A 22,858-nucleotide genomic window follows, 5' to 3' on the forward strand; every position below is an offset into this window, starting at 1 on the left:
CCTATGTTTCTCTGTCTGCATGCTACGTCTTGTTTGTCCTATGTTGCTCTGTCTGCATGCTACGTCTTGCTTGTCCTATGTTGCTCTGTCTGCATGCTACGTCTTGCTTGTCCTATGTTGCTCGGTCTGCATGCTACGTCTTGCTTGTCCTATGTTGCTCGGTCTGCATGCTACGTCTTGCTTGTCCTATGTTGCTCGGTCTGCATGCTACGTCTTGCTTGTCCTATGTTGCTCTGTCTGCATGCTACGTCTTGCTTGTCCTATGTTTCTCTGTCTGCATGCTACGTCTTGCTTGTCCTATGTTTCTCTGTCTGCATGCTACGTCTTGCTTGTCCTATGTTGCTCTGTCTGCATGCTACGTCTTGCTTGTCCTATGTTTCTCTGTCTGCATGCTACGTCTTGCTTGTCCTATGTTGCTCTGTCTGCATTCTACGTCTTGCTTGTCCTATGTTTCTCTGTCTGCATGCTACGTCTTGCTTGTCCTATGTTGCTCTGTCTGCATGCTACGTCTTGCTTGTCCTATGTTGCTCGGTCTGCATGCTACGTCTTGCTTGTCCTATGTTGCTCGGTCTGCATGCTACGTCTTGCTTGTCCTATGTTGTTCTGTCTGCATGCTACGTCTTGCTTGTCCTATGTTTCTCTGTCTGCATGCTACGTCTTGCTTGTCCTATGTTGCTCTGTCTGCATGCTACGTCTTGCTTGTCCTATGTTGCTCTGTCTGCATGCTACGTCTTGCTTGTCCTATGTTTCTCTGTCTGCATGCTACGTCTTGCTTGTCCTATGTTTCTCTGTCTGCATTCTACGTCTTGCTTGTCCTATGTTTCTCTGTCTGCATGCTACGTCTTGCTTGTCCTATGTTGCTCTGTCTGCATGCTACGTCTTGCTTGTCCTATGTTGCTCTGTCTGCATGCTACGTCTTGCTTGTCCTTTGTTGCTCTGCATGTGCTCACTGATCGTTTGTATTGTTAATGTAATCGTTTTTAATAACCTGCCCAGGGACTGCGGTTGAAAATTAGTCGGCTGGCTAAAACCATCACTTCACTTAAACGTTGATTAATGTGCACTGTCCCTGTAAAAAATAAAAACTCAAACTCAGGTGCATCCTGTTTTCATTGATCATCCTTGAGATGTTCCTACACCTTTATAGTACATGATTTGGAACGGCACACACCTGTCTATATAAAAAGGTCCCACAGTTGACAGTGCATGTCAGAGTAAAAACCAAGCCATGAGGTCAAAGGAATTGTCTGTAGAGCTTCGAGACAGGATTGTGTCGAGGCACAGATCTGGGGAAGGGTACAAAAACAATTTCTGCGGCATTGAAGGTCACCAAAAAAATTGAGGGAGGTGACAAAGAACCCGATGGTCACACAGAGATCCTCTGTGGAGATGGGAGAACCTTCCAGAAGGACAACTATCTCTGCAGCACTCCACCAACCAGGCCTTTATGGTGGCCAGACGGAAGCCACTCCTCAGTAAAAAAAACATGACAGCCCACTTGGAGTTAGCCAAAAGGCACCTAAAGAGGACTCTGACCATGAGAAACAAGATTCTCTGGTCTGATGAAACCCAGATTGAACTATTTGGCCTGAATGCCAAGCATCACATGTGGAGGAAACCTGGCACCATCACTACAGTGAAGGTTCACCTTCCAAAAGGACATGACACTAAGCATACAGCCAAGACAACGCAGGAATGGCTTTGGGACAAGTCTCTGTCTTTGAGGGGCCCAGCCAGAGCCCGATCAAACATCTCGAGAAACGTGAAAATAGCTGTGCAGCAACGCTCCCCATCCAACCTGACGGAACTTGAGAGGATCTGCAGAGAAGGGAGAAACTCCCCAAATACAGGTGTGCCAAGCTTGTAGCGTCCTACCCAAGACCCGATGCTGTAACCACTGCCAAAGGTCCTTCAACAAAGTACTGAGTAAAGGGTCTGAATACTTAAGTCAATGTGACGTCAGTTACTTATAAAATTAGCAAACATTTCTTTAAAAAAAAAAATCGTCATTATGGGGCATTATGTAGATTGTTTTTATTTTAATAAGTCAAGGGGTCTAAATGCTTTCTGCGTTGTAACATCCTAATCTCCCTCGAGTCGTCCATCAGATGTGCTCTCCGCGCCATCCCTCCTACAGCCCAGAATGCACTTCCCTGTAGAATTTATTCTAAATAACCAGAAAAACCCATGTGTGGGTGGCTACTTCAGCACAAAACTAAAGACCTACACATTGGTTATGCTTCTCTACGGTGATATACACCATCATTTATTGAAAATAAACAATTACACAAGTAGAATAGGAGAAAAGAAATAGTATATTTATTTTAAATGATAGCAGGGTTACTGAACTTCACCTAAACACATTACTACAGAACTCCTCAATCTTAAATCCTGAACACAACACATCCCCCCCCCCCCCCCCCCCTGAAACACACGGCTCCATTCTGCAAAAGGACAGAACTTCTACATAATCAAAGCAAAACAATCCCAACCTAAAGCAAGAGGAATCATTTGATCCCCTGGGTCTCCTCTCTCCGAGGAGATATGGTTCTGTCGACACGGTCTCCATCTGCAGGTACCGCTCAGTCACTGCACGGGACGTAACCAACTCCTATACTAATACATTATTTCCATATAACAGACTCTTCTGATTGGATATGACTGAGCATGACAGAGTAAGACTCTCAGAAATCTCATTGTGTCATAGCAAATATCAAAATGTGATATCATGATTGCACAAGTTTAGTTACTTCCTTAAAAACGCTGATCTGAATTCTAAGCTTTTATTACCTTTACACTGGCCAACAAGTCAGGCGGCATGTAATTACATGCACTACCAAATTGGTGCAATTATACCTTGAGAATGGTAGGTATTTAGGCCTACTTCCAGGCCAGAGGACAGTAGTAAAGGAAAAGCTCCTTCTAAAGCATGTGTGTGACAATCGTAGACTCATCTCCAGCCTCCTTTACATCGTCCAATGATGTTTCATTCTCGATGAGGAAGGGATTCCTTTAGCAAACCAAGACGGAAACCAAACTAAACCACCAAACTTCACCACTGTTATCGGAGTATCCCAAGAGCAATTTCTAAAAAATGTTCAGCTTCCGGTGATCTCAGATTCACCCAAAAATTTAAAAAAGTAAAACATATGAGTTTAAAATACTGGCGAATCAAATGAAATAAAAACAAGAAATATGAGAATGCAAAAGGGAAAGAAATACAAAACAAGAACGAAAACATAGGCACCAAAAAGCTCTTTTACAAACACTTAAACTACAACATTTCCCAATGTTATAACAATTATTTAATTTTTTAAACATCATCCACTTCCTTGTACAGCACACACCTCCAGGGAAACATGAACACCCTCCTAGGATGTGTATAGACAGGAGGGCTGCTGTGAACGTGGTACCAGAGAGTGACGGACGACCTTGTAGGAACTCGGTCGTCATTTGTCTTTTTTCTCAACCTGTGTCGTCCCTTCTTTAGCAGCAATATCTTCCGCAGACACTTCCTCATACCTGTCAAGAAGGGCAGAAAATACATGTTATTACAGAGACCATGAACAAAAACATTGATTTCACTAAGGCACAATTAATTCCAAATTAACATGCGTCGTGCTGATACCAGAAAACAACCAATGGGAGAGGAGTGATGATTCCAATGCTGGCCCGGGACTCGGACAAATAGATAAAAAGGACACGTCTCAGCGGCAGCCCTTGAGATGACTGATGGTGTCTGAATCAGACAACCAAAGAAACTCACAACACTTAATATAAAAAGGGTTGGGGGTTTAATGTCTGGACCAGACAGGGCCTGGTTAACTAAAAGGGTTGGGGGTTTAATGTCTGGACCAGACAGGACCTGGTTAACTATAAGGGTTGGGGGTTTAATGTCTGGACCAGACAGGACCTGGTTAACTATAAGGGTTGGGGGTTTAATGTCTGGACCAGACAGGGCCTGGTTAACTATAAGGGTTGGGGGTTTAATGTCTGGACCAGACAGGGCCTGGTTAACTATAAGGGTTGGGGGTTTAATGTCTGGACCAGACAGGACCTGGTTAACTATAAGGGTTGGGGGTTTAATGTCTGGACCAGACAGGGCCTGGTTAACTAAAAGGGTTGGGGGTTTAATGTCTGGACCAGACAGGGCCTGGTTAACTATAAGGGTTGGGGGTTTAATGTCTGGACCAGACAGGACCTGGTTAACTATAAGGGTTGGGGGTTTAATGTCTGGACCAGACAGGGCCTGGTTAACTATAAGGGTTGGGGGTTTAATGTCTGGACCAGACAGGGCCTGGATAACTATAAGGGTTGGGGGTTTAATGTCTGGACCAGACAGGGCCTGGTTAACTATAAGGGTTGGGGGTTTAATGTCTGGACCAGACAGGGCCTGGATAACTAAGGGTTGGGGGTTTAATGTCTGGACCAGACAGGGCCTGGTTAAAAGGAGGAACCATTCTCTGGACATGAACCCTTCTCAGTGAAAGCCTGACATTTACATGTCTTTCAAAGGAGAGGGATTGCATCTGCCAATGCCAGGGGTCCACAGAAATCAGGTTTAAAAGCACAAGAAATAGAGGGAAACTGAAAGCCAGTGTTGATGAGGGGTGGCAGGACAGGAGAGACATGGGGAGACATGCCCGAGAGAGAGGTGGTGGGTGCTCTGCCCAGTCAGACTGAACACAGAGAAGTAAACAAAGAATGAGTGAATATAAAGTTTGTGTAGTACGAGACACCAGCAGTGAGACAGACAGGAACCAGTCAAAAGTAAGCTGACAAGGCAGGTTGTCAGTTGGTACGAAGCCTTGGCACTGCCACCTTTGACACCCAGGTCTCTTAGCCTCTCCACATATTGTGCCACCCCAAGGTCACGTTGTTACCATGGTGATTATCAAGCAAGGACACATTCCTGGCAGGAGAGGTTTGGGGAATGTTTCTTCTCCTTCCCCAGCCCAGGTGGTTGCCCCAGCTGAGTGTCTAAGGACTGTTATTATGGCTAACAGGCAGCAGTCACCCCTCCACGGCCACAGGGCCCAGCGTAGCAGCTAGCGGGCCCAGCGTAGGAGCTAGCGGGCCCAGCGTAGGAGCTAGCGGGCCCAGCGTAGGAGCTAGCGGGCCCAGCGTAGGAGCTAGCGGGCCCAGAGTAGGAGCTAGGGGGCTCAGAGTAGGAGCTAGGGGGCTCAGAGTAGGAGCTAGGGGGCTCAGAGTAGGAGCTAGGGGGCTCAGAGTAGGAGCTAGGGGGCTCAGAGTAGGAGCTAGGGGGCTCAGAGTAGGAGCTAGGGGGCTCAGACTAGGAGCTGGGGGGCTCAGAGTAGGAGCTGGGGGGCTCAGAGTAGGAGCTGGGGGGGCTCAGAGTAGGAGCTAGGGGGCTCAGAGTAGGAGCTAGGGGGCTCAGAGTAGGAGCTAGGGGGCTCAGAGTAGGAGCTAGGGGGCTCAGAGTAGGAGCTAGGGGGCTCAGAGTAGGAGCTAGGGGGCTCAGAGTAGGAGCTAGGGGGCTCAGAGCAGGAGCTAGGGGGCTCAGAGTAGGAGCTAGGGGGCTCAGAGTAGGAGCTAGCGGGCCCAGCGTAGGAGCTAGCGGACCAAGGCCCTGAACAAGTAGGTGCATTTACATAACACACAATACTCCAAGCAGCACTGGGTGGGAGGAATGATATCAAATCAAAATGTTATTTGTCACATGTGCCAAATTCAACAGGTGTAGTAGACCTCAGTGTACTGCTTACTTACAAGCCCTTAACCAACAATGCTTTAAGAACTTAAAACATAAAAATAAGTAAAAAATGTAAAATAAAATATATCATTGTAATCATGTAAATGATCTTTGAGTGAAGATAGTAAAAATGTGTCAAGCTAAGAGACAGGCAACCAACAGCGCCATCTGGTGGTGCATGGTGAAGGATTTGATTTGAAACTGGCTAAATGTTCACTACCCCTGGTGATGAGGCTGACGCGTGAGCTGGGCTGATAAAAGAAATGTCATGATGGAAACAGGGAAGGTGTTATTACCTGAACATCTCAGTCAGTTCTCCTTTCAACAGAGCTACAACCAATGGGAATCCAATACAGGCTGGGACCAGGTACAGCAAGGCAGGCTGGGAAGGAAGAAAGAGACAAGACAACCAGTTGGTACCAGCCAAGTCGACATAAAGGTGACCCTTTGACCTGGGAATCAGTGCCTCTCACCTGGGCGTGTTTAAAGGTGTGCATGACCCAGATGGTCAGGCCCAAGCCAAAGATGTAGGCTAGGAAGCTGGTGTGGAAGTAGGTCCTGGTGTTCTTCTTTAGACTGGAGGGAGCAGACAGAACATAAAACACATGACAGGTAAGGAGAGGGAGGATATGGGCCATGTTCTTTAGACAGAACATAAAATACATGACAGGTAAGGAGAGGGAGGATATGGGCCATGTTCTTCAGACAGAACATAAAACACATGACAGGTAAGGAGAGGGAGGATATGGGCCATGTCCTTCAGACAGAACATAAAACACATGACAGGTAAGGAGAGGGAGGATATGGGCCATGTCCTTCAGACAGAACATAAAACACATGACAGGTAAGGAGAGGGAGGATATGGGCCATGTTCTTCAGACAGAACATAAAACACATGACAGGTAAGGAGAGGGAGGATATGGGCCATGTTCTTCAGACAGAACATAAAACACATGACAGGTAAGGAGAGGGAGGATATGGGCCATGTTCTTCAGACAGAACATAAAACACATGACAGGCAGGGAGAGGGAGGATATGGGCCATGTCCTTCAGACAGAACATGAAACACATGACAGGTAAGGAGAGGGAGGATATGGGCCATGTTCTTCAGACAGAACATAAAACACATGACAGGTAAGGAGAGGGAGGATATGGGCCATGTTCTTCAGACAGAACATAAAACACATGACAGGCAGGGAGAGGGAGGATATGGGCCATGTCCTTCAGACAGAACATGAAACACATGACAGGTAAGGAGAGGGAGGATATGGGCCATGTTCTTCAGACAGAACATGAAACACATGACAGGTAAGGAGAGGGAGGATATGGGCTATGTTCTTTAGACTGGAGGGAGCAGAGAGAACATTACACACATGACAGGCAGGGAGAGGGAGGATATGGGCCATGTCCTTCAGACAGAACATGAAACACATGACAGGTAAGGAGAGGGAGGATATGGGCCATGTTCTTCAGACAGAACATGAAACACATGACAGGTAAGGAGAGGGAGGATATGGGCTATGTTCTTTAGACTGGAGGGAGCAGAGAGAACATTACACACATGACAGGTAGGGAGAGGGAGGATATGGGCCATGATAGAAAAGAGTTAGAGCTCACCTGACATCAAAGCGGAGAAGTAAAGCAATGAAGATACCTGAAAAACAACATGTAATATTAACATTAACAGAGTGGGCAGCGCTATCAGAAGAAAATAAGGTGTACTGGAGGTGGATGTAATGCTGGAGTACTACCATTATCTAGTGGATGTGACAAGCCTATTGGTATGTAAAATTAGACGCTACTGTTGAGGGAAGAGGATGTTTTACTTGCCTGGAATGACAATATCTCCCAGCCCCAGCATTGCAAATTGACTGGCACCCAGACCCTTCTCCAGCAGGTCCTGGGGAAACACCACTGACATGGACAGAAGAGAAGGGAGAGAGAGGGGAAAAAAATGGCTGTCACCGTGTGGTCAGATGTGATCTGATTACAGAGACCAATAGACGAGCACACACACACACACACAGTAACAGGCACGAGTATTAAAATGGAGCTGGAATGCACAGCGGATGTTTTATGGGCTCCTGACCAATTCGGCCATTTTGTCTGGGTTTCTTTTGCGCTGAGCTTAACTTTATTTGGACCTCATGTTTCAGCCAGTGTTCCCTCTGACAAAAAAAAGAGCTTCTGAACATCAACTTCAAATTTGGATGAAGATTTCTACTTCAACGAGTCGTGGCATTCGGTTCACCCCGGACCAGGCTCTAATTCCGACACTCGGAAGAGAAAGAAGGCAATATAAAAAGGCAGACCTAAGCACAAGAGGGGTGCTGTGACTGTCTGTTAACAGCTGCTGCGTAATCTCTAATATTAAGGAAGCCTCAAGGTTCTGCCCTGCCAAGTTAGAATACCTCATGATAAGCTGATAATACTATTTACCAAGAGAGTTATCTATATATTTTCATAGCCATCTATTAACCGCCACAAAGCGATACGGCCATTGAGACCACACTCAACCAGATGTATAAGGCCATAAGCGAACAAGAAAACGCTCATCCAGAGGCGGCGCTCCTAGAAAACTGATATCCGTCTGACCTAAATTCTACCAGCATGTCACCTGTGCAACTAGAAGCGAAAAGAAAAAAAAATCTTGATCACCTTTGCGTCACACAGAGACCCATACAAAGCTCCATCTCACCCTCAATTTGGCAAATCTGATCATAACTCCATCCTCCTGATTCCTGCTAACAAGCAAAAACTTAAAACAGGAAGTACCAGTGATGCACCCAATATGGAAGTGGTCCAAACCGATGCTAAGCTACAGGACTGTTTCCCAGAACACAGACTAGAATATTATTCTGGGAATCATCCGATGGCATTGGAGTTTACCACATCAGTCACCGGCTTCTTTAGTTTGTCGACAACATCACAGTGACCGTACGTACAGATCACAACCAGAAGCCATGGATTACAAGCAACATCCGTACTGTGCTAGGGTAGAGCTGCCACTTTCAAGTAGTGAGACACTAACCCGGACGCTTATAAGAAATCCTACCCGTCAAACAGGCAAAACGTCAATACAGGACTATGATCGAATTCTACTACACTGGTTCCGACACGCATTGCATGTGGCCGGGCTAGCAAACTATCAAGGATTACAAAAGGAAAACCAGCTGCGAGCTGCCAACTGACGTGAGCCTACTAGATGAGCTAAATGCCTTCTACCCTCGCTTCGAGGCAAGCAACACTGAATGATGCATGAGAGCACCAGCTGTTCCGGACAACTGTGTGATCAAGCTCTCTGTAGACGATCTGAGTAAGCCCTTTAAATAGGTTAACATTCACAAGACAACAGGGCCAGACGGATTACCGAGACGTGAACTCCAAGCACCCGCTGACAAGTGACTTCACTGACATTTTCAACCTCTCCCTGACCGAGTCTAATACCTACATGTTTCAAGCAGACCACCGTAGTCCCTGTGCCCAAGAACACCAAGGTAACCTGCCTAAATTACTATTTCCCCGTAGCACTCACATTTGTAGACATGAAATGCTTTGAAAGACTGTTCATGACACACTATCATTATCCCTGACCCAATCCAATTTGCATACTACCCCAATAGATCCAAAGATGATGCCATTTGTATTGCACTCCACACTGCCCTTTCCCACCTGGACAAAAGGAACACCTACATGAGAATGCTGTTCATTGACTACAGCTCAGCATTCAACACCATAGTGCCCTCCAAGCTCATCACTAAGCTAAGGATCCTGGGACTGAACACCTCCCCCTGCAACTGTATCCAGGACTTCCTGACAGAGTAGGCAACAACGCATCCGCAACGCTGACCCTCAACTCAAGGAACACCTGAGGGGTGCATGCTCAGTCCTATTCTGTACTCCCTGTTCACCCACGACAGAGTGGCGCACACGACTCCAACACCATCATTAAGTTTTCCCGACAACACGACGGTGGTAGGCCTGATCACCGACAATGAGAAAGCCTACAGGGAGGAGCTCAGAGACCTGCAAGTGTGGTGCCAGGACAACAACCTATCTCACAAGACAAAGGAGCTGATCGTGTACCACAGGAAACGGAGGGGCGAGCGTGCCCTCATTCACATCGATGGGGCTGTAATGGAGTGTTTCGAGAGCTTCAAGTTCCCTGTGTCCACGTCACTAAGGATATCTCATAATCCAAAAACAACACAGTCGTGAAGAGGACACAACAACTCTTCTTCCCCCTCAGGAGGATGAAAAGATATGGCATGGGCAGCTGCACCATCGAAAGCATCTTGACTGGCTGCATCACCAATTGGTGTGCCAACTGCTTGGCATTTGAATGCATGGCGCTAGAGGGTATTGCATTACGGCCCAGTACGTCACTGGGGCCGAGCTCCCTGCAGTCCAGGACCTTGACACCAGGCGGTGTCAGAGGAATGCCCTAAAAATGGTCAGACTCCAACCACCCAAGTCAGACTTCTCTTTGCTACCACACAGCCAGCGGCACTGAAGCACCAAGTCCGGAAACCAACAGGACCCTGAACAGCTTCTACCAGCAAGCCATAAGACCTCTAAATAGTTAGTACAGATACCATTTGGTTATCTACATTGACTCTTTTTGCACAAACTTTAAGCATCCTATACACTGCTGCTTACCATGTCACTTTATTCTCAGTTATATGTACATATCTACCTGAATTACCTCGTACCCCTGCACATTAACTCGGGACTGGTACCCCTTGTATACAGATGAAGACGGAAGTTTACATACACTTATGTTGGAGTCAATAAAACTCGGTTTTTCAAACACTCCAAAAATTTCTTAAACTATAGTTTGGCAAGTCGGTTAGGACATCTACTTTGTGCATGACACAAGTAATTTTTCCAACAATTGTTAACAGACAGATTATTTCACTTATAATTCACTGTATCACAATTCCAGTGGGTCAGAAGTTTACTGTGCCTTTAAACAGCTTGGAAAATTCCAGAAAATGATGTCATGGCTTTAGAAGCTTCTGATAGGCTAGTTGACATAATTTGAGTCAATTGGAGGTGTACCTGTGGATGTATTTCAAGGCCTACCTTCAAATTCAGTGCCTCTTTGCTTGACATCATGGGAAAATCAAAAGAAATCAGGCAAGACCTCAGAATTATTTTTATTTTTGACCTCCACGAGTCTGGTTCATCCTTGGGAGCATTTTCCAAATGCCTGAAGCTACCACGTTCATCTGTACAAACAATAGTACGCAAGTATAAACACCATGGGACAACGCAGCCGTTATACCGCTGAGATGAACGTATTTTTTGTGCAAAAAGTGCCAATCAATCCCAGAACAACAGCAAAGAACCTTGTGAAGATGCTGGAGGAAACAGGTACAAATGTATCTATATCCACAGTAAAATGAGTACTATATCAACATAACCTGAAAGTCTGCTCAGCAAGGAAGAAGCGCCTGCTCCAAAACCGCCATAAAAAAGCCAGACTACGGTTTACAACTGCACACACTGCTTTGCTGCAGGAGGGACTGGTGCACTTCACAAAATAGATGGCATCATGAGGAAGTAAAAGTGTGTGGATATATTGAAGAAATATCTCAAGACATCAGTCAGAAAGTTAAAGCTTGGTCACAAATGGGTCTTCCAAAAGGACAATGACCCCAAGCATACTTCCAAAGTTGTGGCAAAATGGCTTAAGGACAACAAAGTCAAGGTATTGGAGTGGCCATCACAAAGACCTGACCTTTATCCTGTTGAACATTTGTGGGCAGAACTGGAAAAGTGTGCACGAGTAAGGAAGAATGGGCCAAAATTCACCCAAATTATTGCGGGAAGCTTGTGGAAGGCTACCCAAAATGTTTGACCCAAGATAAACAATTTAAAGGCAATGCTACCAAATACTAATTGAGTGTATGTAAACTTCTGACCCACTGGGAATGTGATGAAAGAAATAAAAGCTGAAATAAATCATTCTCTCTACTATTATTCTGACATTTCACATTCTTAAATGTCAGGAATTGTGTACAATTGAGTTTAAATGTATTTGGATAAGGTGTATGTAAACGTCTGACTTCAACTGTATATACAGCCAAGTTAAAGTTACCCATCGTGTATCTATTATTACACATTACATTTTGCCTTTACTTCCCTTCTCTCTGCATTGCTGGGAAGGGCCCGTAAGTAAGCATTTCACTTAGTCCACACCTTTGGTTTGATAGACTGCCTGTGAAAAGCTGCATCTAACAAAAAAGTGAAGCGTATGGCTAACAGAGATTTACATAGCACTCGTTAAAGTTAAACATTAAATAGTCTATAAAATATTGACTGCATTGACTTTACAACATTAAAAAAAATTCCCTTTACTCACACTTAATGGGTGCCTCGAACGACTTGGCCACAGTAACCATGACATTGGTGCCAAATACCTATAGGGATAACGGTTGTGTTTATTCAAGTAGTCAATACACACAGCTTAACGCTTTGACAGGGCTCGAGAGGTTTACTACAAAGCAGAATCAATGAGTAATCCAAATGCTTAAACAAGCTAGATGGCTATCTAGCATTCAAGATATTTAAGATAAACTTGAAATTGGCATGGTCTAATTGACTCAACCAAAAAACATACCAAAGTTCAGCTTTCTTAATGAACCTGAACATCAATAGTTGTTTATCAAAGTAGCTGGATAACTCATTGATCCTGCTTTGTAGTAAACCCCGCTGGGCTATAAACTGGTTGTACAGTATTGGGGTGATGTGGTAGACTTACCCAGAAGACATCATACACAAACAGCCCCCCCAGCAGGATACAGCCAGTACTGATGTTGTTCAGGTGCAGAAGCTCCACCCCATTCAGTGCGAACGCCAGGCCAAAGAGGTTGTTGGCAATCCAGTGCTGGGAAGAACCAAAGAACACGTTCAAAGGAGAACCAAAGAACACGTTCAAAGGAGAACCAAAGAACACGTTCAAAGGAGAACCAAAGAACACGTTCAAAGAAGAACCAAAGAACACGTTCAAAGAACATACACAACACCCACACACAGAAGACTAGGAACCATATGTAAAATGTATGCACACATGACTAGGTCTCTTTGGATACAATAGTTTGCTAAATTGCATATATAAATAATATGCTAAGACAAACTCAGATGAACACAACCACAAGAGTATTAAACTGAAGGGAATTGTATAGGACTAACTACAGGCTTACACCATTACCCTCAAAAAGGCTAAACACACACAACCTTAATATACTGTCATTTTAACGAACCTTCTTGAGGATGTACCAGACCCCAACCACAGTGCTGATGACCAGGCAGATCATGTCCTTGGTGTCAAACTCATAGTTGACCATCTCTGTTGGGGGGGGGGGGGGGGGGGGGTAATCAGTGACATATTAAAACATGTGCTTTTACAGTGTATCAACCATATGACTGCTTCTAGGGCTCATTCCGTTTCCTCCTCACCTTCTTTGGTCTCTCCCGAGCCCTGAGTGAAGAGCAGCTGGTACTGCTTGATGGGGATGTTGGCAGGGAAGATCCTGTTCATGAAAGGACTAATGGACAGATGGGGGGGGGGGCACAAATTATGTTGAGACTTTCAGGCTATTTCCAATGTCATAAAGTGAAAGGAGAACCTAATAAAATGAACCAAAAGCTCTCACCTCATTGTATGAGCCAGTGCCAAAATCCCCAGGACAAAGAAATACATTGATAGCAGCAAGTTGATGTACTCTTGAGAGAAAATCTATGATTGCAACAAAACCAATTTAGTACTACTCCATTGACACAACATACAGTATCCCAGCACTAGTTTCACTCACTTTAAATCAGAGAGCTGGAAGGGAATACAGTAAAAGGGAACACGGTCACACAGTCACACGGTCAAAGGGAACACGGTCAAAGGGAACACGGTCAAAGGGAACACGGTCAAAGGGAACACAGTAAAATAGAAAAAGGGAATACAGTAAAGCAGAGGTACAGCACTATGTGGGAGATTGTTGGAGGGAATAGCAGTAGATTATTACATTGTAATACTGCAGGAAATGATTCAGGACAAAAACAAGTGATGCAGGGACGAGGGGGGGGTGATGATGCTCACTTTGAAGAAGAGATAGAGGCCGAAAAGGGTGCAGCTGGCAATGATGGGGAACCGTGCAGCATCTCTGCCTGTGATGGTCTCTGGCATGTCTGAGGAGTTCTGGGGAGAGAGATACAAAGGTTGATGCGAGTGGACAAGCATAAGCAGCACACTTCCTAAGTTCCTTCAGCACACTTCCTAAGTGCCTTTGTCCAATGTGTAGAATAGCTGTTAATTAGCTTTAAAAACAGCTAAACGTCACTGCGACGGCCAACAGGAGGGCCTACCACCTATGAGCCCCATTTTGATCCAGAAAAAAAAACAAAACACTAGAATTTACTGTTTTTAGAGGCAATCTTTGTTTCATCACAGACTAATTCATCACAAAAGTAGTAGTTCGGTGACTGACAAACTCAAGCAGGTTACATGTTAGTGTCCCACTAGAGATAGGCCTAACTGAATGAAATTAGCAAATCTGCACAGGGAATATAATAAAAATGGGTCAATGTGGTGCGATGAGCAGCAAGGAACAAGACAGGACAGCAGCGAGCGATTTATTCCATCCAACTCTAAAGACCTCATCTCCAGTAAAATACTAGAGGCCTTTGACTTATGACCATCTGTGCCAGTTTCTTCTATAGCACAGTCATTGAATCTTATCAGCGTACACCCACCGCGGTCGGTGGGATTCTGGTCCAGGGGCCTTTACCTGTACACCAAACAGACCCACATCCTCATTGATTATGGGCAAAGCAGGACAATGAGGCCCACACCTTGACACTCGGTGCCTAATAACCAGAATGATTTCACACACACACACAGATGGGAAACATACACGCATAGACACAGTCATGAAGCATCTTCCAGACTGCCACGAACAATGTGTCAGAATAATACAAATCTGACTGTTCTGATCATCAGTTCTAATACTCACTCTGTACTCATAATCACAACCATTTTCGCCAGCAACCTAAGGACGAAATAAGTGCACAGAAAGTCATTAGCGGAGTATATTGTAAGAGTATAGTAAGTAATCTGTAGTAAACGCCAGGCGAGATTCTGGATGAGGCAGCAACCAACCACAAGTCAACACCACACATGAAACGCTCTTTAGCAGAGTGCAAGTTAGTTAACCACACCACCAGAAAAAAAGTTGCTAGTTTAGTTTCACGCCACTCAAAAAGCCTGTCCTCTCTAATCGGTCATGTCATCAGACAACCAGGTCGTGCATCATCGGTTTCCCTCCACCCACCGATTGAAAGACCAGAAGTGATGGCAGTAAGGACACGTGTAGTTCAGACAAACTATGATTAGCATATTCCTACTATACATTGAGCCCAGGGGCCTTAGAGAAGAAAAAAGCTAGAATTTAACTTTGAAACAATGTTAAAGAGTACATGTTACCTAAAAACCTATCCAGATTATGCACACGCCAGAACAAAATTCCCTGAACCTTGTACACATCTCAATCACCTGCTACAAGACTTGTCAGTAACACCCTCCTTCCTGGTTGAAATGATTTGAAAAACATCTTGCCAACTAGATCAATGTCATGATAAAAAATAAAAAATAAAACTTTTGGCTACTATCAACAATAAACCAATCTAGTTATGTAGGTGAGTAAACTACCAGGCAAATAAGATGAACATATGGTGCATTGATCGCCCCAGTCAAGGCCGGTCAGTCATTCATTGCAGGCATGATTAGATAACTTGCTGTCTCGCTACATCATACTGGTCTGGATATGGAACACAAACACTGATTGTGGAATGTGAGTGACAGCTGGCTAGTGTTTCACGATACGTGTACCTGGGTGGGACACTGGACAGACTGACCGGTGAATGAGGATCATTGCCTCCTTTATGGCCCAACAGTTAGCTAACAGTGGGAACCTAGCTAGCTGAGTAATCTACCGCGGTACTTACTTGTCAACTGGCATTCATGTTAACATTACCTTGTTTTTGCCGCAGCTGACGGACCGCAGCGCACCGAAGAAGATGGGCAACAGAGCCATGAACACAAGGCTGCCATATGCCAGTGCTGTTCCCTCCGGTGTCGCCACAAACTTGGCCACTGTCGCGTTGACAGCGTCGGTACCATTGGAGTCGGTTGCATTCAGTCCGTCCAGGGCTGGAGGTGAAGTTTCGCTAGGTAAGACCGATCCTTGATTAACATCGGCCATGTTTGCAAGTTGTCCACCAACCCAACGGAGTCGTGTACGCTATTTGCCGCCTATCAAAACAGCTTGTTTCTATTAATGTTGGATTCTCCTTTGCTAAGGCCACGTTTCCTAACTCTGGCAATTGACAAGCCTCTTCCTTGTTAGTTCACTTGTCAATATCGTTTCAAACCCGTACTTACTGCCGCCCAGTGGTCTGGATGGTTTGGATAGACAGGTCCTCAAACAACAAAATGTGGCCTATTTTGTTTTAAAATCAATTTCGTTTTATTCAAATACTGTGTACAATACATGCATTGAACATTTACAGTGACAATGTAAAAACCACATCACATTAAAAACCTAATTGAATTTGAAATATTACAACCATTAATTTACAAAATAGATGTTACTAAATGCAGAAGTGGTGGCGTCGGGAATCTGTAGCCTTCCATTCAAGATATTATACGTAAAATACCTGAAACCACATGTCAGAGCAGAGCAAAATTGGGATCAGCAATCCAACACCAGAGCGAATCCATAGATATGAATTGAAATGAGGGACATTATGCCGTCAATTTGCGTAGTGATAAATGTTGCCGTCTCTAAAATGTCTGCAATCTCATGGGGACCAGTCAAAGACGGAGTCACTGTTTATTAGAGGAGTGGTTCTCAAAGCTCTCCTCAGGAACCCCCAGTAGATCCATGCTAGCACACCTGTTTAAACGTAGCAACGAATCATCAACATCTTGATTAGATGAATCAGGTGAGCAAGTTCAGGGCTACAGCAAAAATAGTGAAGCATCTAGGGGTACCCGGAGACAGGTTTGACAAACCCTTGCATGAGTGAACCAGCTGCTCATTGAAGTTGTATAGATGTCCATACCATATAAAATGTAAAATTCATTCTAATTCAATGATCCATACTCTGGAGAAGACCATCAGTCCTCCTCACACCATACTGGTTGAAGGTAAGATGTGCAGGGCGGAGGTGATGACAGAGAGAGCAATTAGCAGGAGAGGCTGAACCGGAGCTTGAAGCTGCCCTGACGATTTAGTCTTCAGCTCCACCTCAATAGGGAAGTGGTCACTCACTTCCAGAACCTGAAATTTGGAGATCAGTTTATTATGTGTCATGACATCTATAACACCGGAAACAGACATAAAACAGGTGACTTTAGCATGTCTGTGATGTTACATCTTCTCCTGGGGCTTTTTTGAAGATGGATAGGAATTTGAAAGGCTAAATGAAAATGTTGTTTGTAAAGAGGAAAAGGAAGAATTACCCTTTCCTTTGAGAGTTTATACTCATTGGCAATGTTGAAGACCTGAGCTGAATAAGGTTTGATTGTCTTCAGGAAGCGCTCTCCGTGTACCACAATCCTAAGAAAAACAAAATGTCCAATAGAGCTGAAGAGTAATATATTATTGGATCCATCAATACAGATCGTTTATAATCAAAATGCCTTCATTTCAAAGAATATCATTTCAGTGTAACTCATTTTTTAAATTTCCACCCACCTGTCATAGGCACAGCTGGTAGTATCCCCAACAGTGGTGTCCACCTGGTCCCTGATCAACCAGAAAAATCCAGGTATTGAGAAAAGTCGGATGTTCGCCTTGTCCTGTCGGGTCATGTGCCCACAACCAGCATTGAAGGCTCCAAGGAACATCACGTTCTATGGTACAGAGTGGCATTACACATTGGTGAGAGAAGTATGTTCCAAAAGTTAGTCTCAGAATCATGTAGCATGACAGATAACAGTAACTGCATTCATCTTACCGACACACACACACTATGAAAAATAAGAACCAAACAGGAAACACCAACAGGTAGTTGTCATGCCTCACCTCAGTATTCCACTTCATTTTGATTTCCTCAAAAACATCGTAGAGCTTGTCAATCTCCTTGATTGCATCAGAGGCCATAGTGTGCAGAGGGATCAGAGAAAAGTCTCCAATCACTGTTCAGAGGAAGATCATTGGAAGTTATCCAAACAGTACATAATGAATTTCAAATTCTCATGAACTTAACTAACCTGTTTCCTTGGCTTGAAATCTAACAACAAAGGGGTCTCTGGAGAATACAGCCGCGTTCCCCTCCTTTCTGTCAACGTACTGGTACTGAGCCGTCAACTCTACGGTTTCATTCCTGTGGAGAGGAGGTTACTTATAGCGCCATTCGTTTAGGATTAAAGTCAAGCAGGGCGACAACGTTTAACCAGCATGTCGGGCCGAGATTCATTAGGTTAGGACAGGGGAGGCGGCATATTCAGGATCTCAAATGAATGCAAGTTTACGTCATGAGAGTAGCATTTATAAATGAAGAGCTGTAATAGATGTAAACGAAAGCTTTGCTTACCTGTACAGATAGACGTATTGCTCCTGGTCCTGAGGTGTTCGCCCCAGAACTCCACTGGCAACATATTTATAGTGATAGGCATCATATCTAAGAAGAAATTAACAGAAAGAGGGTTGGTCCATAAATTAAGTGAAAACTTATCAAATGATTTTCTTTATAATCAAAAATCACAATTTATTTAAAGTGCATTTAACAAATTTAACAAAAGACGCAATACACTTTTATAGGAAACAATCAAGGAATACAAAACAATGTATATATGCATCACTGAACAATGCATGAGGAAGTTCCCTCAAATTGAAATCCAGACCTCTAAGCCAGTTCCACTGCTTTCCCCCTCCCCCACCAGGGACTGTTTTAGACCTGGGACACCAGGTGGGTGCAATTAGTCATCAGGAAGAACAGAAAACCCATCAGGCTCCGGACCACGTAGGGTCAGATTGGAATACGCCTGAGGTAGAGTACTTGTTGCAGTCATAGAGTTCAATGGATTCTCTTTCTATGGTAACAGTATCTAGATGCAACTGTACCTGTTGAGTGCTTCCACCAAAGCTTTCGTGGCATTGCCCTGTGTGCCTTTAACCTCCTGAAGGAGACAGATGTCACAGCGAGACACAATCTGTGGACAATCAACCAACCAGATTAGAACAAGAATGTCTAACAATCACAGAAAGATACCTGAATTATTATAATAAAGTAATTGAGACTGATTTACCCAACAGTATGGAACTATAGTTAAAATGTTTGAGTTTAGTTCCTTCCTGGACCAGTCGTCATGAATAGCAACTGTATGTTTGTGTTAAGACGAGGCCGAGTCTCACCCTGGTCAGAGTGTGCATCACCCTGAAGTTGGCTGATTTGGCGTCGTCGAAGTTCTGGACATTGAAGGCACAGATCTTGAAGCTTGAACACAGCCCAAAAATACCAAGGAGAAGGAGAGGGAGGAGGAGAGGAGAGTAGCAAGTCATGACTGAGCTGCTTGCTGTGAATGGAAAAGACAGGTGAGATTACTGGTCATGCAGGGTTTTGTTTTTACTACCACTGAACGATACATATCCATAGTGCAGTCGGAAAGTATTCAGACCCCTTCTCCACATTGTTACAGCCTTATTCTAAAATTCATTTTCTTCAATCTACACAAAATATTCCATAATGACAAAGCAAAAACTAGTTTAGATATTTTTGCAAATGTATTAAAAATAAAACATACCTTTACATTAGTATTTCAGACCCTTTGCTATGAGACTCAATTGAGCTCCGGTGCATCCTGTTTCCGTTGATCATCCTTGAGACGTTTCTACAACTTGATTGGATTCCAACCTGTGGTAAATTCAATCCAGAGTTCCTCTGTGGAGATGGGAGAACCTTCCAGAATGACAACCATCTCTGCAGCACTCCAATCAAGCCTTTATAGTAGAGTGGCCAGACGGTAGCCCCTCCATAGTAAAAGGCACATGACAGCCTGCTCGGAGTTTGTCAAAGGGCACCTAAAGACTCAGACCATAAGAAACAAGATTCTTGGCGTCACGTCTGGAGGAAACCTGGCACCATCCCTACTGTGGAGCATGGTGATGGCAGCATCATGCTGTGGAGATATTTTTCAGTGGCAGGGACTGGGAGACTAGTCAGGATCGAGGGAAATATGAAGTACAGAGAGATCCTTGATGAAAACCTGCTCCAGAATGCTCAGAACCTCAGACTGGGGCCAAGGTTCACTTTCCAACAGGACAACGACCCTAAGCACACAGCCAAGACAACACAGGAATGGCTTCGGGACAAGTCTCTGAAAGTCCTTGAGTGGCCCAGTCAGAGCCCGGACTTGAACCCAATCGAACATCGCTTGAGACCTGAAAATAGCTGTGTAGCGGCACCCCACATCCAACCTGACAGAGCTTGAGAGGATCTGGAGAAAAGAACGAGAGAAACTCCAAATACAGGTGTACCAAGCTTGTAGCATCATACCCAAGAAGATGCTGTAATCGCTGCCAAAGGTGTTTCAACAAACTACTGAGTAAAGGGTCTGAATACTTTTACATCAGTTTATTTTTGTTAAATTTGATATATTTTCTAAACCTGTTTTTGCTTTGTCATTATGGGGTTGTGTAGATTGATGGGGGGGAAACAATGTAATACATTTTAGCACAAGGCTGTAACGTAACAAAATGTGGAAAACATCAAGGGGTATGAATACTTTCCAAATGCACTGTACATGCGCACACATGCGTATGTGGACACCCCTTCAAATTATTGGATTCAGCCATACCCGTAGCTGACAGGTGTATAACATTTAGCACACAACATTTGCAGTAGAATGGCCTTCCTGAAAAGCTCCGTGACCTCCAGTGTGGCATTTCTGCCCTGCTAGAGCTGCCCCGGTCAACTCTAAGTGATGTTAGTGTGAAGTGGAAAAGTCTAGGAGAAACATCTCAGCCTGGAAGTGATAGGCCACACAAGCTCACAGAATGAGACCGCCAAGTGCTGGAGCGTGTAGCTCGGAAAAATCTGGCCTCGGTTGCAACACTCACTACATAGTTCCAAACTGCCTCTGGAAGCAATGTGAGCACAATAACTTTTCGTCGGGAGATTCATGAAATAGGTACAGAGAATTAAATAAAACCACACATTTTGCTTCATTCTAGCTAGATAGCGAGCTAGCCACCGGAAGACAACGAGATGTAACAATTCAAGTTGTTCCTGTCAATGACATATGATGAATGCGCTAGGATAGGATGCCAAATCCAAGCTGGCTTCCTTTTACTTTTTTTTGGTTGGTGTGTCAGGACAATGCACACTTGCGCTTGCTCAGTTTAGCTCAAAGCTGATTAGCTAATTTAAACTGTTTTTGTCAAGTGAAGCAAAATGCTCGCTGGCTTCCCTTGCATTCAATGCTACGGGGGGCATGCTCTTTTTGGACCGGACAGCATCAGATATGGCCTACACAGAGAGACAGGGGCACGGTTTCTCTCACTGGGATGTTTTACTCCTGTGAGATACAGTCAGCATATTGCGAATTGAAAATTATGAAACAGATGAAATATACATAAAAATATGGCTTTCCCTTGGCCTCCATGAATATACCCCACTGCTCCTAGAAAGATATTGCCTTTGGCTGCACATATTTGGCACATCATTGCACAAGTTAGGCTACACATGTAATATTTTGAGAAATTACAGACAGTAGCATACAAGTATGAAAATAGATTTAACATGAAATGTATTTCAATATGATAGGCCTATAAACTACTGTAGACTCTTAACCCACCTGTTGTGTTCATTTCATGTTAACTAATTCTGTGTTCCCAGTCCAAAATAACCGTCCCATTATAGCTGATTATAAATCCATAATAATACATATTAATCACCTAATGTTGTGTAAGATCTTTTTAAATCAACTTAAGTTCTTGTGAACATTACAAGTTAAACTTCCATTTGCTATTTATGGCCTGTAGGCCTCACTGACCTGAGCTCATACAACTCATTTTTTAGTTTAAATAAAGCATAATGTATTATTTTGACTATAAACAAATACTCAGATGACAGTGCTAATTATCACAGACTACTTTGTGTCAAAGTTTAACAAGGACTCTCCTCCTCACCAGCGTCATGATCAAGAGCCTCGCATACATACAGTAAGTACATCGTTTGGTCATTGTGGTGCCACAGAATGAATTGTGAGCAAGTCCTCAAAAAAACTTTATATACCAGAGCTGCGAGAAAAGTTCTATATATTTTTGAAACAATGTTAGATTGTGAGAATGACAACAGGTGTGGTTTCCGTGGGGTTTTCCATGGAAGCCAAGGGGAGTAAGGTGTGTGTGCGTGCACATGCCTCTGGGAGAGGAAGATCTGATGAATGTGCCTGAACTCAATTTTATACACTAATTGTAGTCTCACACATTAATTTCTAATGACCGGTCGACCGGGAACACCAAGGGTGTACAAAAATTAAACAAAACACCTAAAATGTAATACATCATCTAAATGTATTTTGGTTAGTGTGGTTAGTTAGATATAAGTCTGAGAATTCAACATTTGTCTAGAAAACATTCACACCAGCGGAAAAGTGATTAGATACAGAGACTCAAAAGAAGCAGACAAAAATCGGCGGCAGGTAGCGCGTTGGGCCTGTAACCGAAAGGTTGCTGGATCGAATCCCCGAGCTGACAAAATACAAATCTGTAGTTCTGCCCCTGAACAAGGCAGTTAACCCACTGTTCCCCGGTAGGCCGTCATTGTAAGTAAGAATTTTTTCTTACCCGACTTGCGTAGTTAATTATTATATATTTTTTTAAAGCAGTTTCCTCCATGGTAGTTTGTAGGCAACAACAAAAGCATTGAAGCATAATTACATTTAGAAGCTTTTGGGGAGCAAGGTGAAGATACAATATTTGAACAGAAAGAGTGAATATCATTAGTCTACCTTGTTTGAAGAGAACTTGGTGAGTTCCAGGTACACGGTGTTGAATTAAACTAATCTTTAAACACCTTGACAAAAGTCCCGTCTGGCTGCGGCTGGGTGTAGGTCAGGTATCAGTTTTCACCACGCCT

General features: G+C 44.0%; 2 protein-coding genes across 3 annotated transcripts; both read right to left on the reverse strand.

The window, feature by feature from the left end:
• Positions 1–2,294: 2,294 nt before the first annotated feature.
• On the reverse strand, positions 2,295–16,136 carry LOC139368936 (minor histocompatibility antigen H13-like). The gene is made up of 12 exons (XM_071108440.1): positions 15,745–16,136; positions 13,812–13,910; positions 13,375–13,457; positions 13,178–13,266; positions 12,982–13,067; positions 12,480–12,605; positions 12,081–12,138; positions 7,544–7,627; positions 7,331–7,367; positions 6,187–6,289; positions 6,010–6,095; positions 2,295–3,522 (listed from the first exon to the last, which is right to left on the reverse strand). Exons 1-12 carry the CDS (start codon positions 15,970–15,972, stop codon positions 3,450–3,452), a joined length of 1,152 nt encoding a protein of 383 aa, XP_070964541.1. The 5' UTR covers positions 15,973–16,136; the 3' UTR covers positions 2,295–3,449.
• A 76-nt stretch (positions 16,137–16,212) lies between these two features.
• Positions 16,213–22,858, reverse strand: LOC139368938 (deoxyribonuclease gamma-like). Of its 2 annotated transcripts, none has more exons than XM_071108441.1 (9): positions 22,731–22,858; positions 19,132–19,292; positions 18,841–18,929; positions 18,311–18,397; positions 17,988–18,100; positions 17,800–17,912; positions 17,470–17,627; positions 17,235–17,331; positions 16,213–17,052 (listed from the first exon to the last, which is right to left on the reverse strand). In XM_071108441.1, the coding sequence occupies exons 2-9, from the start codon at positions 19,276–19,278 to the stop codon at positions 16,900–16,902; spliced, it is 957 nt and encodes a 318-aa protein (XP_070964542.1). In that variant the 5' UTR covers positions 19,279–19,292; positions 22,731–22,858; the 3' UTR covers positions 16,213–16,899. The 2 variants fall into 2 exon arrangements, with proteins under 2 accessions (XP_070964542.1, XP_070964543.1); XM_071108442.1 differs by lacking the exon at positions 22,731–22,858 and adding an exon at positions 19,521–19,546 and having other exon boundaries at positions 16,867–17,052.

This window comes from Oncorhynchus clarkii, chromosome 16, assembly GCF_045791955.1.
Source record: "Oncorhynchus clarkii lewisi isolate Uvic-CL-2024 chromosome 16, UVic_Ocla_1.0, whole genome shotgun sequence".
Lineage (NCBI taxonomy): Eukaryota > Metazoa > Chordata > Actinopteri > Salmoniformes > Salmonidae > Oncorhynchus > Oncorhynchus clarkii.

Coding starts and splice junctions, on each gene's coding strand:
- LOC139368936 (XM_071108440.1), bottom strand. CDS start 15,972: ATGGCCGATGTTAATCAAGGATCGGTCTTACCTAGCGAAACTTCACCT. Junction 12,606..12,981: donor TCTGGTACATCCTCAAGAAG/GTTCGTTAAAAT, acceptor GGTTCTTCCCAG/CACTGGATTGCCAACAACCT. Junction 6,096..6,186: donor ACACCTTTAAACACGCCCAG/GTGAGAGGCACT, acceptor CTTCCTTCCCAG/CCTGCCTTGCTGTACCTGGT.
- LOC139368938 (XM_071108441.1), bottom strand. CDS start 19,278: ATGACTTGCTACTCTCCTCTCCTCCTCCCTCTCCTTCTCCTTGGTATT. Junction 18,930..19,131: donor TGATGCACACTCTGACCAGG/GTGAGACTCGGC, acceptor GATTGTCCACAG/ATTGTGTCTCGCTGTGACAT. Junction 17,332..17,469: donor ACCAGCTGTGCCTATGACAG/GTGGGTGGAAAT, acceptor TGTTTTTCTTAG/GATTGTGGTACACGGAGAGC.